The sequence below is a fragment of the Taurulus bubalis genome (assembly GCF_910589615.1).
Source record: "Taurulus bubalis genome assembly, chromosome: 7".
NCBI lineage: Eukaryota > Metazoa > Chordata > Actinopteri > Perciformes > Cottidae > Taurulus > Taurulus bubalis.
The window spans coordinates 11,270,631-11,290,704 of NC_136595.1; the positions used below are offsets into that span (position 1 = coordinate 11,270,631).

At 39.9% G+C, this 20,074-nt stretch overlaps 2 protein-coding genes across 2 annotated transcripts in view; both read left to right on the forward strand.

The window, feature by feature from the left end:
- LOC306739529 (glypican-5-like) overlaps positions 1-14,999 on the forward strand; it is a gene marked incomplete at both ends in the record, with an annotated part of 53,442 nt that extends 38,443 nt beyond the window's left edge. The window contains one exon of the mRNA XM_079221550.1: positions 14,785-14,999. Within this exon, the coding sequence (XP_079077676.1) occupies positions 14,785-14,999 (215 nt within the window). The remainder of the gene's footprint in view (positions 1-14,784) is intronic.
- A 147-nt stretch (positions 15,000-15,146) lies between these two features.
- Positions 15,147-20,074, forward strand: part of gpc1a (glypican 1a) — a gene marked incomplete at its 5' end in the record, with an annotated part of 32,543 nt that continues 27,615 nt past the window's right edge. The window contains one exon of the mRNA XM_079221036.1: positions 15,147-15,297. Coding sequence (XP_079077162.1) covers positions 15,147-15,297 — 151 coding nt within the window. The remainder of the gene's footprint in view (positions 15,298-20,074) is intronic.

Consider the following 20,074-nt stretch of genomic DNA (forward strand, 5'->3'; position numbering starts at 1 on the left):
TTTGATGATCCTAATATCTACAGATTCTCGTCTAAATGATTAAGTTGCCTAGCAGGCCAATATCATAATACTCTTTCTTTGAGTCCATAAATAACAAGATGACAGCAGCGGAGAATATTATGAGTTACAGTACAGTGTGTTGTAAGGCTCATTGTGTGTTCAGAAGTAGCCACTGTCATTGCTATTTGATATATTTCCACTGTGCATTTACTATGATGTTCACATCACAGAGCCTACTGTTATTTCTGTCTTTCCTTTCATCGTCTTTCTTCCCCACTCAGCTTTTTTATATTGCTATCATTATATAATTTGATTCTGATAAGTACTTCCTGGGTATAATCCACAGTTACCTTTTACTGTGCTCTTCCTGCTCTCTCTGTGTGTGTGTGTGTGTGTGTGTGTGTGTGTGTGTGTGTGTGTGTGTGTGTGTGTGTGTGTGTGGTGTGTGTGTGTGTGTGTGTGTGTGTGTGTGTGTGTGTGTGTGTGTGTGTTTCCTCCCTGGGGATCTGAGGCTGAAGTAATGAAATGCTCATTACTGATTCAGCTGGAAATGCTGGGGATACATTTACACACCTACACACACACCAGCTATCCAGACACTTGTCAAGGTCACCTCACATAGTGTGTGTGTGGTGTGTGTGAGAGAGAGAGAGAGAGAGAGAGAGAAAGAGACTGTCTGTTTTATACATATAAATTGAAGAGCAGCTTGAACGGGCATAATTGGGGCCTTAATTGACAGTTCTGTACAATACACCACAGGCATCTGATATCAAACACTATCATTAACACGCATACTCACAAACTCGCATCCTGCGTCCCTACCAACCTTTTATTTCTTGAACACATGGACAAACATACACACATAAGACACAAATACCTGAACTACCTGAGGTTAGCTTCTGAGGCCAAACAGTACACATACACTTCTCTTCTTTGTTCAACACATTAAAATGCATTGATTCAGTTCTGCTTTACACAAAGATAATTCTGATCAAAGCATAGCTAACATGTCTCTGTGACACACAGTGTTTATGGACACACACACACACACACACAGTACTGTCTGCTGTTATTAGGAAGAAGCTGTATCGTCAGTCGGGTTTCGTTTCAGACGGCTGACTTCAGGAATGCGTGAAAGAGATTTGAACACAGTAATGCTGAGGTTTCTTCTCTGGAATGTATGTTTTGGGACGCTAATGTCTGAACATAACGGAATAATGTACATTAATCATTTGGAAGATGAATTGTTTTGTTTCTAATATGCAGAAACATCTTTAAATCAAAAATTTAAAAATATGAATAATAGGGTATGTCAAATACACTAGCATTATATTGCTATAGTTTAACAAAGACATGCTGCTTCTTTCACATGTGACATAAATGAACGAATCGAGAGAGAGAGAGAGAGAGAGAGATATTCCACAGCTCTGATTTATGCTTCTGCTCCATCTGCTTTCGACCCTTACTGTCATCCCTGGGCGAATAATCCAATTCCATTTTTATGTTATTATTTCTGTAAAGTATCTAAATTACAAGTCAATGGTGTAGAGGACACATGTATTTGCTTGAACAGGAGTGGATGATGTATCACTGTCGCTCTCTTCCTTCAGTCATTGCAATACACGGCGAACCTTCCTTGTAAACTGTCAGTTCAGCTCCTCTGAGGATGCAAACTGAGCATGAATGGATGAATGGAGGCGTAAGCTGCTCACATGATGGATGTCAATGAAGAGGCTGAAACTTCACACACACACACACACACACACACACACACACACACACACACACACACACACACACACACACACTCGTTACTCATTCTAGTAAAGGTTAAACTACCCCATGAGTATATGACCAGTGACATTGTTCATCACTCATCACTAGCTGTGTGTGTGTGTGGGGTGCGTATTTGTAGCCAATCTCTCACATGTTCTGATTGTTGCTAAGAGACAAACATGCTGAAGGGCATGACGAAACTGCACTCTGCCACCTGCTTTCAGACCACACACACACACACACACACACACACACACACACACACACACACACACACACACATGCACATGCAAAGCAACCTTTGAAAGTTTGAGTGCAATGATTTAAGACATTGAGTCGAATAATTAACCATACCGTTGTGCATTGATAAATAATAAATTGCTAATTAAACCAACATTTTGCAGCATTTTGAAGTTTTTTCACCATTGTATTTATTGTATTGACAAAACAATTCATTTCTTAGTTAAAAACATTGTTAGCAGGTTTTTCAATAATGGTATGAACATGAATTGCTGCCACTTAAGCAATACTGCAGTTTAAAATACTTTAAGTAGCAAAATCATTGCATATTACTTAAAATGCAAAATCAACAGCAAATAATAATAGAATGGTTTTATTCTTTCATCATTATTACTAATGCTTGAATGGGTAATGTTTTATTGTGGGTGGTTGGGGTTCATGTACATCTTGTACTTCATATTCTGATAGTTAACTCTATTAAACTATGTTTGTATGTTTCAGTAGAAATTAAGTTATTTGCGTTCAATCTTAATGTACAAAGTAACTATAGCTGTCAGATAACTGTGTAAAATGCATTTCCCTTTGAAGTAAAGTGGTGTAAGTAGTATATTGGCAACTGTAATTAGTCAACATTATACCTCAGTATTTGCTGTTATCTGCTGCTATATATGTGACACAGACCTGGATCTTCATTCTTCAACAGCAGTTGAACATGTGTTTTGTCTCAAGCATCTTTTTTGTGAAGTTTTAGTATTATTTTGCCTCTAACCCTCTAAAACCATAATTGTGCAGCCTAATTTTAAATCTAATTTAAAAAATAAAAAGCTCTTCAGTGTAAACTATTAAGGAACATATTAAGCATTGTCTGATGTTCCGTTTGGCTTAATTAAGGAACAAATAAATCAAGTTTCAGAAAAAAAATGGCAATTTTTTCACATAATTCCAATTTTTGAGAGATATGACGCAAAAGTATCAGAAAAATTGAAACAGCAACAAAAAATGCTTTGCAGTTCTGTTCCCATAACAAGTTAAAACCAGGTGTGAGACAAAGGTTTTCAGTACTGGTGGGAGCAGATAAAAGAAATACCTGACCTACCTGAGGTTACCTTCTCAGGCCAGACAGTACACAAACGCTCCTCTTCTTTGTTTAATACATTAAAATGCATCGGTTCAGTTCTGCTTTACACAAAGCTAGTTCTGATCAAAGCATAACTAACATAGTGTTTATGGACACACACACTCAGCACACACACAGTATACAGTCCCATATTGCTCAAGAAAGCACACAAGAAAGGAGAGATTCCTAATTGGTTAACCTTCTGCTGTGAGTAAATCATCTGAATCATCACCACATTAAAAAACTAAAAACATAGCATGTCTCTGAAACTGATTTATTTTCCCAGAACATGACCGTGGTTTGAATTTCTAACATTGTGTGTGTGTGTGTGTGTGTGTGTGTGTGTGTGTGTGTGTGTGTGTGTGTGTGTGTGTGTGTGTGTTTATAAGGGTGCTTTCCTGCTTTCTTCATGCCTGTATCATTATGAGATATAATATTAGTGCGAGTGTGTGAACATTAACAACTCACCTCATTCCTCAACGAATGAAAGGGGCTCTTTGTCTATTGTACTGCAGGACAATGTGTATTGTAAGAGACAGAATCAGATTTCTGCCCAAGCGTGTGTGTGTGTGTGTGTGTGTGTGTGTACTAGGACAGAGCTTGCTGTGAGTGTTTTTTGTGACAGAGCAGGTGAGTATGAGACAGCGTGTGTGTGTGTGTGTGTGTGTGTGGGCGTGCGTGCGTGCGTGCGTGCGTGCTTGCGTGCGTGCGTGTGTGCATTTAGCCGCCAGCACAGTCTGACTCCCTCCTGTTCTAATCCACTCATTTATCGGAGTTCCTCCCACAAGGTGCTGGAATATTGCCAACCCATGCACACACACACACACACACACACACACACACACACACACACACACACACACACACACACACACACACACACACACACACACACACACACACATGCATATGAAAGTTTCAAAGCAGCTGGGGAAGTCCAGCCATTTGCCCATTAAATTAAGCAAAATGTTACACATCTGTGTGGGTTGTGTGTTTATGTGTGTAGGTAACAGTGTTTGTGCAAAGCTGCGGGTGGGTGGGTTGAAATTCATACATATTTTTGCAGGCCTAAACAAAGACAGCCATAAATAATGTAAGATTTTGTGCAATGATGGGACTAAAAAAAGAACTAAGAATTACTTCCACAAATCTTGACTCAGTCTGTTGATTTATTGACTTATTTATTAATAGGGATACTAGATAAACTTCTTCAAATGATTGCAAAGGCCTGAACTTGTTTGGGTTCATTGAATTGATCTTCTCAAACAAACATGGGCTCATTGCTTGTAAAACTACATGAATGTGTTCAAGATTATCTTCAGGCGGTATAAAACATACTTTATTTTGGATTGTATATTTGTAGAGCATTTAGATCTTTGAAATTAAACACCAACAATAGTAAAAGTAAATGGAAAAAGAAGATACATTATTTTGATCAAATTCTTTATGAATTTAAAAACAAAAACATAATCTGTTCAATCATTTAAAAGAAATAAAGAGAAGCAAACTTAAAAGAAAAAAGCAGAAATAATAATGAATACTTTTACTTCACACTTTTATGGCTATCGTGCACTAATTGCATCGGGCACACTTCAAATCAATATGAGTCAGCTGTAACAAACTAACACCACTGGCTGTTATTAAGAATATGTGAAATATAGTTAGTAGTAGTAAGTGATAGTAAGTGAGCAGAAAATGCTCCGTCGATAGCTGAAACTAATGAATAATGAGAGAGAGAGAGAGAGGGAGAGAGAGGGAGAGAGAGGGAGAGAGAGAGAGAGAGAGACTAACATGGATATTCCAGGATCATTATGTCTCGTGAAAACATTAAATCACACAATCCACTTCTTTATAATGAATAGTGTCAAATTACACCCAGTTTATGATCAGTTGAAATGCACATATTTGGGGCAGAACAGGCAGAGTTTATAAAGGGAACTTCAGCTCTTCTGATTACGCACACAATCATAGGCACACAATGACTGCTCTACTTGTGGATTGTTGATAAAAACTATGTTTTAGGATTACAAGTGTGAATGAAATGTATGTATATATGATATTTATTTTTTTATTATTATTTTTCTTTCTTCATATTGAGTTAATTATCTGATTTAATGTATAGGAATGTAGGATAGGAATATATAAGCATTATGCTTCTATACCTTTTCAGTCTTTCTTTTGTGTATATTAGATTGTGGCTTTACTTATTGTATGTAATGATTGACTGAATAAAACACATACTACTACTACTACTACTACATGTACTTTGTCTTCCACTGCATCTGTTCAGGTGACCAAACAGGTGATACGTCCAGCGGTCATCGTGCAGTAACAAAGGACATGGCTCCTCTTCCTCCTCGTCTTCCTCCTCGTCACCCCGTCCCTCCTCATCACCTCTCCCCTCCACAGGTAGGTCCCAGCTGTTCCTCCTTTCACACCCGTTCTCTCCCTCCCCTCTGTTCTCTTTGCCATATAACACTAAGGCATGCTCTCTGTTAGGTGGTTGTTCGAGGCTCAGCCGACACGTTGTCTATTGGACCTTTGACCCTGGCGACCCTGCTGCTTCTACTGCTGTCGTCATGGGAACACCGCTGATCACTGAGAGACGGTCCGACAGAGACAAAAAAGACTTAAGAGACGACCACACACGTTTTGTGGTGGAGTTGAGTATTTGGAGTTCCTGTAAGTGCAGGTCAACCACTCTGATTGTTTTTGTTTTGGGTGGGACGAGCTGTCGATTCATCACAGTTGCAGGTGCTCTGTATTGCATTTCTACGTTACCTGTACTGACCTCCACACGTGTTTGTTTATGTGTATTTAACTCTGATAGGATAGACTGCACAGCGTTACTGACTTTTTTTGAAGAGAGATGTAAATACAAATATATATATATTATATATTTATATAAAGAATTTCTATAGATAAAAATGGCTTGATGTGTAAATAGCGAATAATATAGAACAGAGCAGGTTGACTTTGACGTTGAGGGGTGTTTAGTTTAGTTTGACCTTGACATTGTGTATCCCCCACAGATATAGGTCGAGCACACTCGTGAGGACGTATTCATTTTGAAGAGAACTCGGGCACTCGATGGTCAAAACAATCTATAATGCGATACTTCAAACCGTATACAGATGGCCATGTAGCATCATGAAGAACTTGACAGTTTGGCCTGTAAGTCTGTGCAGATTTAAGCCCATCCGGCACTTCTTATTTTTCACATAAACATGTCGTTTGTTCACGCAAGCTGGCGATTCTTTTTTTTTTAATTAGTATGCTGAGAGATTTAACTGTGGAGCACTCGCTCAACATGTTAAATCCTCAAAAAATGACTCTTCAGTAGCGGAGATCTCTCCACATAAATGGTTTCCTCTGGTAGTTTGACATTTCTACACATATAACACCTTTTATATATATATATATATAGAGTTAAGACAATTTCCTTCTCAAGCTGTACAGTGTGCAGTTGTAAAAGCCCCAGAGGGAGGGATGCAGCAGCTTACATTTCAACTTCAATTTTATTTCCCCAGCCATCCTTGGCAGAAGGCTCTGTTATAAATAAAAGTATCATAAACAATAGAATGCAGCTTATACATGAGAAGACTCTCATGTGAGTATGAGTATGGGCCACATGTAAGAGCAACAAGACACAATCGTCTGCCTGAACAATGACTCATTTTACATCTCGCTGTCTGTCACAGTGATTTCTCAAGCTGACTAGTCTCCCAATGTATTAATGCAATGATAGTATTTAGGACATCTAACAAAACACAGCATATTGATGGCATTTTCTGAGTGTAATACATTTGTCATCAGCTTGTCCCTGTGTCCAATGTAGACACAGAAAAGGTGGAGTACCAGGAGAGTGATCAGAGTACAGCTGAGCCCAGATCCAGACATGGTAATTAACAGTAGCAGACAGACAGCTAGACGACTGATTAGTGCTCTCAAAGTGGAGCAAATGAACCAGCTGAAGGACACTGTGCATTTATGTCTGATTGTGACTGACTTTCTCCTCATAGTTTTCTCTCATAGTCCTTTTTAATATCGCAGAAATGTGGCTGTCAGTTGAGACAACATCAAAAATACCATTAAGATTCTCCATGTATGAGTTATCTGGGCAGAGAGCCCAATTACCGTGTAAGTATTACGTGATGCTTTTACAACATAATCTGTCAAACAAATATGATATTATTTGATTAATTTTGAAACGCCATACCCAAATGAAAAGAGATTTTGCATGTGAGCCAACCCCATCATCTTTGACAGCTCTTGCTTTACGACCTACATAAGCAAAACACCAACTCGTACCAATGCACATACTGTACAGATAAGTCAATATATAAAGTGGTTACTCGGCCCGGGGAAAAACCAGGATGGGATATTGGCAGCAATATTTCAGTTTGGAAAATGTAAACAATTAATTTTATATGCCTATACTTTTGTAAAACATTGAGCATTCACAGCTCTCTTGGGTAATAATTCAAATGAAATCACCTGGAAAGAGAAGCTCAAATGTATCAAAAAATATGCTGTGACTTTTAACGGATCGCAGGTAAAAATCTTTGCAGTGAATGAAGTATGAATATTGTTTGTGCATGTATGTATATAAGACCAAGCAAATGTTTTTCACATCAACTATAGAGTGACTTTTTGTCGTTCCTCTAGGACGGTGTTGTTATAATGCTGTGCAGCATGTGTGTTGAGGCACACTGGTGTGTCACAGAGGGGGCTGTGCTGTGTGTCATCGTCAACGAGATTTAATTAAATGTACTTTATCAAGGTTTAACAGCTCTTTTTGTGTAGATATCCTAATGTTGTTGTAGCAGTATGCCCCAGGATGCATTGAACAGCCAGTTCATACAGTAGTATGGTTTCTCTCTCCACACTCTGAAACCACTGTGGTAATTTAATTTGAATTAACCAGTGACTCTCATGTGAAACATAAATAGACCTATTGTAATACATTGTGTCCTGCTACCTTGTGTCATTAATCTACAGCTTAATATCATCAGTAATAAACTGTTTTCCAATACAAACAGACTTTGTCTTTTATATATTGTGTAACTGTCTTAGTGTAAGTAAGATGAGTCACAGATAGTGCTGAAATGAGGTGTAAAATTAAAATGTGTCGCTCTAAATGAAGCTTTCATACGTCAAATTAAAGATATGGTTGTGGAAAAAAATATGTTTTGCAGTGTATTTTACAATCAGAGCATCCACAATATTTGTGATGCTAAAATGGGTTAAATCATAGAGCAGTTTGGTACCATTAGCACCTTATGTGTACATATATATGGGAACACAGCTGCAGCTCTTTGGCCTCTGGCCCTTAAGAGAGATTACTGTGATTGGATTGGCATGGTCAGGGAGTTGGCACGGATCGCTTGGTTGGCACAGGAAACTGCCAGAGGATGATGGGAAATAAAGACATCATTGAATGCAAATTGCTACATAGAGGAAGAGAGAGAGAGAGAGAGAGAGAGAGAGAGAGAGAGAGAGAGAATGAAGGAGAAAGACTGTGAGGAGGAGGAGAAGGAGGAGTATGAGGAGAAGGAGGAGGAGGAGGAGGAGGAGGAGTATTGACATTACTCATCCTGATGATGTATTTAAATGCAATTTTTTTCTAAATGTATTGTTGGTGTTTTATATATTAACAGCAGGCAAAAGAGGTTAAAGGGCCAGTGTACTCTGCCCATGAGGTTCATGACAGAGAGAAGGAGCGAGACCAGGGATTTGCAGGATGTTGTTTCAACGAGCTGTTGATGATTTTCTCTGCTGAATAATATCCTTCCTCTTTGCCAGCACTAATGAAATCAGTGCTCTGATTATTTAAACCCTGTCAAAAGGTTGTAATTGAGGTGTGTGTTATTTAAATCCTATTTATGTTCCTATCCTCGCCAGGGTTTGCCACCTTTTAGACGCACATTGTGTCAGATTATTCATTGTGTTCATAATGCAGCGCTACATGGTTTTATAGCTGTTTGAAGCTATAAAACCATAACCAGAGGCTTTCTAAGGGTTAGAGGTGTATGGCGAGTACCCAGGAAGACACAAAAAAAAATTATTTGTAAGGCTATGACAAGACTATAAATGTCAAATTCGGAAATGTATTAGGCATTTATTATTTACATCTAAATCCATCAATCTGGAATAGGGCCCATGATTAATTTGTTTTGATCTGCCCGTACTAGTTCAAGTTATGTGTCTGTACTTCTTTATACAGAAGAACTGCAACCTAAGATTGAAGAACGTGCTCTTTTACCTCATTGAGTAAGTAATAATCTGTGCTAGCCAACATTGGATCTCTTATCACTCAGGTGTTCAATTCTTTTAATTACTCTTTTGTGAATGTGAAAAGCCAATTGTTTTCTATAGCGTCTACGGTTATTAAAAGAGCCTTGGATATCAATTACTGGTGATGGAATCTGCATGGCAGTGGTGTGGCAATAATTGGGGATTAGGTTTTTAAGATTTATTTAAACCTGAAAGATGATGGTTGGCAGCCTCCTTTTCCACAGTCTCTGATATGCCAACAGAGAGCAGCTCTGCTGAAGCAATCAGAGATCAAGTGTCTTGCTGACACATCAGTTTCTCACGAAAGGAGAGCCCTGAATCATCTAACTATCCTTAACACACCCACATCTCAGTCATCTCTTTTATGCTCTAAATTACTAATCGTTTCCAGGAAAACCAGCAACTACTGATGTTTTTATTTTTGCAATGAACGAGCAGGTGAAACAAGGAACAAGTAATTATTATCTCCTTTTGAGTTAGCAAGGTTGTCTCTTTATCCAGCATTACCCCTGTCTCCTAAAATGTAGTTTCCCACACAGCGATACTGCATTGTGATTTAAGTTTCAAGACAAACTTATTTTGTTGTAGATTTATTTTGCTTTTGATGTATAAGAAAGAAGTTTCAAATGAGTCCACTGAAGTCTGCATCGGTCGGGGGTCGGGAGTCGGGGTGATGGATGTCCAGCTACTGAGTTAAGTTCAGTACAAAACTAGTCTGCACAAGTATTGCTAATAAGGTTAAAGCTCAGCAGCTAACTATTTACAACATAGCTAACACATCACAATAAAGTCACAAAGCATGTGACATTAGACTACAGAGCTCTCCTTTGCAAAGGTGCGCCATGTTTTTCTCATGAGCCAATCAAAGCAGTCGGGGCTTTACAGGAGGGGGGCTTAAAGAGACAGGTGCCCAAAAAAGCACCTGTCTTTAAGCCAGGTGCTAAAAGACAGATATATTCAGACAGAAATAACTAATATGTGTTTTAAAACATTAAAGCATTCCTAACATGTTTTAGAAGAAACACAAAATACAAGTATCAACCCCTAAAATGAGCATGATTCACACTTCCTTGATTCAGTAAAGTCAGTTCATTTGGAAGGCTCTGCGTTAAAGATTTGTTCGTACACGTCGTTGAGATATTTCAGTTTTGACCCAACAATGATCTGGATGCCAGCCATATGCTAGCATATATTGGCTACGGCTCAGAGATATTATCTTAAATGACAGATAGTTGGAAATCAAATGTGGCAGGTAAGCTATTAAAATGTCATGATGATTGTTTTTATGAGTGCGTAAAGCACAAGTGAGCTTTGTGATAGACACAATAGAGAGTGTATCCAAAAGGTCCACTGCTGTGTATTATCTCTTGGTTCAGTCCTGCTACTGCAGTTGATGCCAAGAATGACTGACGTGGGAGTCAAGAGTGCCAACGGTTTAAAATCTGCTGAGAAGGAAATATTTGTCTAACAGACTCAAAGGGAGAATGAGTAGAACAGAAAAGTACTACAGCGCAACACATTACAGGTCATAGCAGGCTAAGCTACCTCCTCTTTTATTATTTTTCTCCCTGACATCTTAATGTTCTGATGCTTCTCCAGCATGGACCTGGAAACACATGTGCCCTTTGATGTATCTGTATGATACTAAAAGGCTAAGTGTGTGTGGAGAGCAAGGTGCAAAGATGGCGAACAGGGAATAGACTGAAAACGTATTAAAGTATTAAAAGGTTCTACAGTGTGTGGGCTTAGGTGGGGGCAGATGAAAGAGTGCAGGAAGTTCAGACGAGGAGAAATTAGAAGAAACCAAGACTGATGCTGAGTTTAAGGGAGACTGGGCTAAGCTGATGAAGCTCAGGCATGTGGTTAATTCAAGTGAGTGTCAATGACCTGGCTTGACTTCACATAATGACTTTAGCAAAGATCTTAGAGGTTCAGACGGTGATAGAGACTGAGTTTGGAGGGAATGTTCTTGCTCGGTCATAAGTACAACGGACTATATGTCAAAAACTTCTCCGACACTAACAACATTTAGGCATCGTTGGCTCAGTGGCCCATAGTGAAGTCCTGTGGTGCCAAAAAGGAAGATGAGATAACGCTTGACTCGTCCATAGACAGCATCTATATTGTTGCATGAATTAACAAACTGAATATGTGTGCAGTTCAGACCCGTTTCCAGTAGTGACAGCTTTGATTTCTGCTGATGTGGAGCTCAATTACCGTTCCATTGCATCATGGTGGATTACCCACTCATTTATCCATTATCCGATCCACTTATCCTATCCTAAGGGATCTCTGAAATTGGGTGAAGGCAGGGTACACCCTGGACAGGTCGCCCAACTATCGCAGCACACATACATGGACAAACATTCACGCTCACCTTCACACCGACGGGCCTTTGGGTCATTTGGAGTCCTTAAATCCTCAATTGAGTTAAGCTGGATCTCTTTGGACAGGATTGGGTGTTGCTGTGAGGTGACAGTCCTAGCCTCACCTCTATGCGGCCCCATAGTGGATTTTATTAGTTAGTTTATCATATTGTATTATATTCGCAGTATGCTATCTTGTTGACAAAATCTGTTCACACACAGACAGACACAAACCTGGCAACATAACCTCCTCTAGTTCCTGCTACAGTTGGCGTCTCCAGGACCACATTTTACCATGATGACACCAACTCACAAGGTGAGAACAATACCAATGTCGTTGTCTAGTAAATCTATCCTCATCCTAAATCTGGCTGCATCAATACATTTTCACAAGAGGAAGATGCCATGAAGACAGGTGTAGTCTGAGAGAGAAGCTGCGTTTTGACATGTTACTCGTCATTTTATCTCTCTGGGAACGGATATAAAACGTCTTTCTCCCCGAGGGCTGAAGTGGCTGTTATGTTGCTTTTAACACATGAATCCTCAGGGCATTTAGCCTGCCAAGGCAATACATCATTGGCTGGATTAGCACTTGCCCTCACACTATATAGGTATGGAGCGGAGCATGTGGGATTATGTGGAAGTGGGGCTCTAATTCTCTCTGAGGGAGCTGGCCCATGAAGGTGTGACCTGAAGGTTTGGCTGAACCTGTTGTTCTAAAATTAGATGTTCCAGCCAAAAAAATAAATGGTGTCTTTGACCTGGAAGTCGTCCTCAAACAGCCAACAAAGTGGTCGTTAACTCCATGATACCCTATTTTATAGGACAAGTTGTGACATTTAACTTCAGTTCAAGATGGCAAACGCGTGCTTGGTAAGTCATGAATAAAATGGCCTGTACGTCAACATGTTCAGGCTGCTGATGACAGAGGATTGTATAAGTATAGCTTCATTTTTACACTTTACAGTGAGGTTTTTTCCTTTGTGTAGTTCAGTAATGAATGACCACCTGAACCAAATACCAGGTAAACACAGAGGGGTCATGTGATTGTTCTTAAGGAGTTGACGATGACCAGCTGAGTGCACCAGAAGCCTTTTTCTTATGTCACAGTGGGAATAGTACAGGTGTAAATAAAACAATAAATGATGTTCGAATTTCAGCTTCTTCTCTTTCAGAGTCCAGGTATTGTGCATGCTGGGGCTTAGTGGGACACTTGAATCCAACAGAATAAGACCTTTGCTTTTCCTACTATGACAAGTCAAAATGTTTGCTGTAAAAAAAAGACAAATTGACCATATGCTGCAAAGGAAGGACACTTTAGTTGTGTCTCGACTACAGCAATGGTTTCTCAGTTCTTCAAAACCAAACTGATCAGAAGTTTTTTCCTAATGTTCAGCATTTATTATGATGAATTAACATATCCTAACCTTGAGCCTGCAGCATTAGCATCACTCTCTTTTGCCACATCTAATCTAAAAGTAATTAGGGCACATTGAAACCCCTTGTGGTTTTAATTTCACCAACAATGTGATTCTATTCCAGCTGCATCTCTGAGGTGTGAGTCAGATTTCAGGGCTGCCTGTGACCTTTCCTTGGCAGCCTTTGGACCTAGCTCTGCTGATGGGGAGGACGGAGGAAGATTGGGGAGCGTCTGACAGCTCATCGGTCACGTCCGTCAACCCTGCCAGAGGAAGGCACTGAATCCTCACTAGACGCTTCCCTGCAGGGAAAGCGTGTCAAGTTTGTTTTGTTTTCCAAAATGTTCTTCTTTCTTTACCATTTTATAAATGTACTTGCAGAAGAAAAGGTACCCTTGAACCTTAGATCCAGACCTCAATATCATTGTATAAGTATAAACATTTGACTCATGTTCCAACGCTGCAAGCCGACTGTGGTTGAATAAATCAGCCTGGGTCCCTTTATCTTTCAAACTCATCTTTTAAATCATCTTTTAAATCTTCAAAATATGTTTGACATAAGATTGTTATTAATATTACCCCTATAAGTTATGGATTATCAATTAGACGTGTTTACCACGTGCTGTTATTCTATTTTATCCCCTGTACTTTTGATATTGTATTTAATTGAATTATAGTGCAGAAAGTATTTTCCATGGAAAGTACCGCTACCATTTAAAAATAAAGTAATTGGTTGATATGCTTTAAATAGCATACAATTGAGAATAGACACCAGCTTTTTTAGCATGCTGTATTTTGTTTAACAGTAATGTAAGCAAATCATCATAAAGGTTTTATCATTTAAGCAACATTACCTGCAATTTTTTTAGATATTTGGGACTAAAAACATGGATCCCTATTTGATTTCATACAATGGAAAACGTTCTCTATATTTGTGATTTATTAAAATGGTAAGACTTTATTTTTGAGGATTGTGTGTAGGAATAATGAAACCAGTGTGTACGTTGTAATTGTAAATTAATGAGACTACACATTATACATTTTTTGATGGGGAACCCCTGGAATACCATTCTTCGACGCTTCCCCCCTGACAGCAGCACCTGCAGGTGGCGCTGTTTAGGCCCTGGTCCTTGCAGTCTGCGCGTTCACATTCACACACAAAGAAAGAGAAATAAGAGCGAGAGCATCGACACTTTCTACCGCACACCTTCTCATTCTCAAACACTCATTCCATCGTCCCAAAGACTGGAAAGAGAGATTTAAATGGCGCAGTTCTCCTCCTGTTATACCGGATTTATGCTCTTTTGTTCCCTTTAAACGGGCTGATTTCCATAATCATGAACCGGTAGTCTACGCGTGGTGGATCTGCACCGCTTTGACTAAGTGACACCTGCTCTCTCACACGCACACACACGCACGCACGCACGCACTCTCTCTCTCTCTCTCTCTCTCTCTCTCTCTCTCACACACACACACACACACACACACACACACACACACACACACACACACACACACACACACACACACACTCACTCTCTTTTGTCTCTGACATCTCTGCATCTCACAGCCAGCAGCGCTGAGGAGGAGGAGGAGGAGGAGGAGGAGGAGGAGGAGGAGCGGGGTGTACCTGACACCTACAGCCGCGCGTCGCAGCTCTTCTCCCGCAGAAACACCCAGCACTTGCCCGCCACGGGTGCCTTTTTCTTTTCTCTCGCCAGGTTGTCCGTGCGTGAGTTAACCGGAGCTCTGTGCAGTTTGGACGGCTTCTCCGGACAGACTTAAAACTCTTACACAATATATATATAAACACACAAAAAAGCAACACAACGCTGAAGACAGAGGTCTTCTGCTGGATTCACTCGGACCAGAAATCTTCTGGCTTTTCTGACTGACTGTAAGAAGAAGAAGAAAAGGACTACACTTCCGAAGATGCGTGTCCCGGTGCTTCTCTGTGTCTTGCTGTGTTGGTCCGCGGCACCGGGCCCGGTGTCCGGGGCGGACAAGAGCTGCGCCGACTTGCGGCAGCTCTACACCGGGAAAGGGTTCACTCTGGTGGAGGTTCCCCAGACGGAGATCTCCGGTGAGTTTTGGGGAGATTTACTGAAAAGAGACGCACTCAATGCCATGCACTTCGCACCACTTATTAATTACGATTAAAACAGGAAATAGCTGGCTTGGCTCAAATATAAAAAAGGATGTTTAGATGTTCTCAACAATGAGTTTTCTCGGAAATTGAGGGCTTTTGTATCACCTATAAGGCAACAGTGTACATGCTTGATAGTGAAAGCTTGTGTTGCCAAGTTTTAAGTTGCATTGCCATGTTTTATCGTCCCGAAAGGCAGGTTTGATTATATTAGGCTATATCTCATTGTATGGCTCTTATTGTGAAATTCTCTTCATACACCCTTTCCCCTCCCATTCCCCTCCCTGAGCAATGCACCCATCCTAACTGAGGTGTTTCCCAGTCGATGCTCTCCTGCACATCTCAGGGCTTTCTGGGGCATTTTCATTGTCTGCTGAGGTCCGGGTTGCAGATTGGTGGGTGTGAGCAATGTGTCTTGTGGAGCTATTATGGTCTTCTCTGGGCACTTATGCTTATTTGCTGATGTTTGCACTGCAGGTGTGAACAGCTTTTCATATAAACAATAGAGGAGGATATAGATTTGCGTTTTGCCCGTGTTTGCTGCAACTCCATGTTGAACCATACTAATGTGTTCTGGGACATTTTTCATTGTCTGCTCTGCTCAGACTGCAGGTGTGGTGTGGGGTGTGCATGTGTTCATATATATATATATATATATATATATATATATATATATATATATATATATATATATATATATATATGTGTGTGTGTGTGTGTGTGTGTGTGTGTGTGTGTGTGTGTGTGTGTGTGTGTGAGTCAATAGATGCTGAAATGGCCTGTTTTTACCATTTGCATAAAGTAATAATTTAGGCTAGCCTGGGGCAACATTCAATAGAAGGCACAGCTCAGCAGGCTCACAGGATAACCAGCTGTCACAAAGTTGGAGACAGTAAGATTCGGGTTGTTATTCTATTCTTTGGTTTCATCGTGGCACCCTCTCTAGTCAGTCAGACAGCCATTCAACCATTCAAGCAATCATGTGTTTAATCAATCAGTCAATTACCCAGCCAGTCAATTAATCAATCAGCTCAACCCTCAGTCAGTCAACCAGACATCACATCACAGTCTCTGTGTCTCTGGTCGCCACTCTTCACACATACTGATTACATTTTCCCGGCTTTGAAGAAAGTGCAGATGGGAAATGTGGGATGGAGTTGTTTCCCCCTTTAAAGCAATCGTCAGACTCCCTGTCTCCTCCTTTGCTTCACCTAAAGATGTACAAGAGGAGGACGAGGAGGAGAGGAAAGAGAGGTGAGACTGAGGTGTGTCTATGTGCTCAGCGTGTATGATCTGAAGGTCATTTTATGTTGTGTCAATGAAAATAGTCGTGTGTGGGGGTGAGCTATTAATATTGGTTGTCCATGTGTGTGTGTGTATGTGTGTGTGTGTGTTTGAAATAGAGACCAACAAAAAAGACAGGATTGAGCAAAAGAAAAGTGGAGACAGAAACAGACAGAAAAGAGACAGACAGTGAGGTGGGTTGCAAGTGAGTCACTCAAGGTCTCAGTCAAAGCCGACACGACTCTCTCCCTCCCTTTCCATTAAAAACTCATCTTTTATTGACAGATGCAAAACACAATGCTTCAGTCACTTGGACCTTGATCTGCTCTAGTTATTTGAGCAAGAGTTTCTTCTTCCCAGAACCCATTAAAGACAAACTTACAACCAGATAGGAAGCAGGCCTCTTCAATCATCCCAGAGACCCAAGGTTGGTAAATTTAGCTTTTTCCGCTCAGGGAGAAACCGACTCCCCTGGACTCCTGTGTCAGTGTCACGTTGGAGGGTGTTGGTGTCACGCAGGGTGAGGGTTCCTCCACTCGATGCAGCCGGCTCATGTTTGAACCTGAAATGCATATTTATTCATTTGGATGCCTTTTCTGCACCTGCACGGCCATGAGGAGCAACATTGATCGTTTGGATGATGCAACTTCATTGTTACAGTTTTAGCATCTTCACCCACAATTATTTTGGCTGACATGCAGTGGTAAAAAGTCTCCATGCACAACTCTTATGTTTTTTTCTTTGAGCTTATGCTATTTGTTTTTCTTCCCAATGTCTCCAAAGTTTCATACTGACCTAATTAAACAAATCATTCAGCTTTGATGCCACTGCTGCCTGTCAGAACGTATTAAAGGTCTTAAAACCGTCGGGCAGAGAACTGCTGGATGAATTTAAGAAGATTGTAAGGATAGCCGATATGGAATGTCTCTTTTTTTTAAATATATATATATATATATATATATATATATATATATATATGTATATATATATATATATATATGAGACTGTCGTGAACATAATCAGTAACTTAGTTAAAAAATCATCACAAGAATAATTTAATTTCCTTCACTGTAATGTGCGAATGGGTGATTTTGTAAATCAGAAGTGTTTAGTCTGATTGTGCAGCTTTCCTAAGGGTGAGCCGATTAAAGTTATATTAATAGAATACAACTTAAACATGTTTCACTGAAGGCAAACTATGTGTCAAATCAGTGAAACAAAGCAAAACAAACAAAATATTCAGGCATGCTTGATTTCTAAATGTATTTTGATCACTCAGCACTGTAAACACAGATATAGATTTTACAGCCATTCCTGTATGCAGGCTCATCTTCGGAGGAGCAATAAGTTATTAATGATTTGGGACAAGATCCAGCCGTTGCCAGTCAAGAGTAGTTCAGGATGAGCGTGACCTGCAGAGCACAACAGTGGTCAGGAAGGTTACGTCTTACTGAGACCAGCGGGAGACAAATCCTGAATATACAGGATACTACCGTACTCCTGGATAGAAATGGAAATTGTTTGGAATCTTCTGATCCCATGACCTGCATCTCAGTACCAGAACAACACCTCCCTCAATACCGTAGTTTGAGAAATATATACTTGTGTTTTCCACAAAACCCTTAAAACCAAACCAAACAGGTCAAACTTCTTAGTACAGTGTTTAGAGACGACCAAGCAGTCCATCTCTAGTTTTGACTTTCCACTACAGACACGTGTCGCTCTGTAGTCAAACAGTGTTGAGGTCCCTTTTCTCACCATGTGCCTCTTGACATTCAAACCGCCCCACGAATAAGAGATACAATGTCTAACAAAAGTGCTTTGACAATTAGTAATACATGACACAATTGTGGGCAGAAAGTTGTGATTGTGAGCACATTTTTCATTCATTTTTATTTTTGCAGGTGAGTTCTGACAACTGTTACCTTCACTCAGACTACTTTTATTACTACCAACTAGTAAAACATCAGTAACATGCAATTAGGGAAAAGTAATCAAAATTCTCAATCTGTATCTCTTGTTTTTCCCAAACCAAAATGGTAGGTGTAGAAATGTGCTTGCAGATTAAAAAGGAAGTATATGATCTCAGAATACTTGCAGCCAATTGCACGGGAAAGAAGTATGAAACACAATATAATACCATGTGTACAGAAGACAGTCTGAATATAAAATGCATGTTATTGCAGTTGTAAACAGGTTGTAAGATCTATATCTGTAAGTGGATATGATATATAGCATAATGCCAAAGTAAACAGTGTGTAATTTGACAAGCAGATGCTCCTAATTCCTGCACAGACCTTTAAGAAAAAGCCTCTATTCTTCTCAACCCCTTTGTCCCATAGGCTTAACACCATGTGAATGGAAGTCGTCTTTCCTGCTGTCGGCCCGTCTGTCTTTGTGCCCGCGAGCGTTGTTAGCTCACTCTCATTGTACCTGGTCAATAGTTAATGACTAGCTCCTCCTATGGTGTGTGTATGTGTCTGTGTGCGTGTGTGTGTGCATGGGTTTGAATGTATGTATGTGTGTTTAAAAGTCAGTGAAAGCCAACACCTTCTCCAGGAAAGACACTTACTTTCATTCACACATACATTGTCCATGCAGAGCAGCACACACCCATGTGATCGTATGACACACAGACACACTGAGACGTTATGTGTGTTATATGTGTGGGTTGTGTAGCCTATACATATTGAGCATTTGTCACGTGGTTGCTTGTTCGAAAGAACATAGAAAGAATGTGTGTTTTACATACTGCACTGTGGTTTAGGGCAGATCACCTAGTTATGATGCATTACTGGTTTGGTTAACAGTCAATAACTCCATTCATTTACATTTACAACATTTTAATGCCATTTCTTTAGATACACTGTACACTGAAAAACAATACAAATATGTCAGTTTGGGGCTCTTGGAACTTTGAATTGATTTAATAACACATTGATTAATTTAAACAATATTTGATGATGAAAATTATCCATAGCGGCAATTTTATAAAGAATGTTTAGAGATAAATGATGTGCAGCATTTTACAACGCCGCTGCTAAAGCTGCATCTTGCAAATGGAAACATTTATTCTTTTTTATAATGAAGTGTGGTGAGTTCAAGTCCCTGCTCAGTTTCACATGTTAGGAACCTTAAGGTGAAACTATACTGGTCAGACTGGTTTGCGTTTTAATCAAACGTTCCCTGCCTGAAGAGCATTTCCTCTCAGTATGTTTTTAAGTTTATTTTACATGTGAGAATACCGCAACACTACAAAGCCCAGGACAAATGCATGTGTGAGATTTAAGCCGTACAATATTTTACCTGCTCTAGCATCCGGTGATGCTGGCACATATCTGTCCACTGTGTCTGTCGGTCCCTTGTGTGTGTGAGTGTTTACGTGTGTGTGTGTGTGAGAGAGAGGAAATTGATACTGTCCGTCATCTGT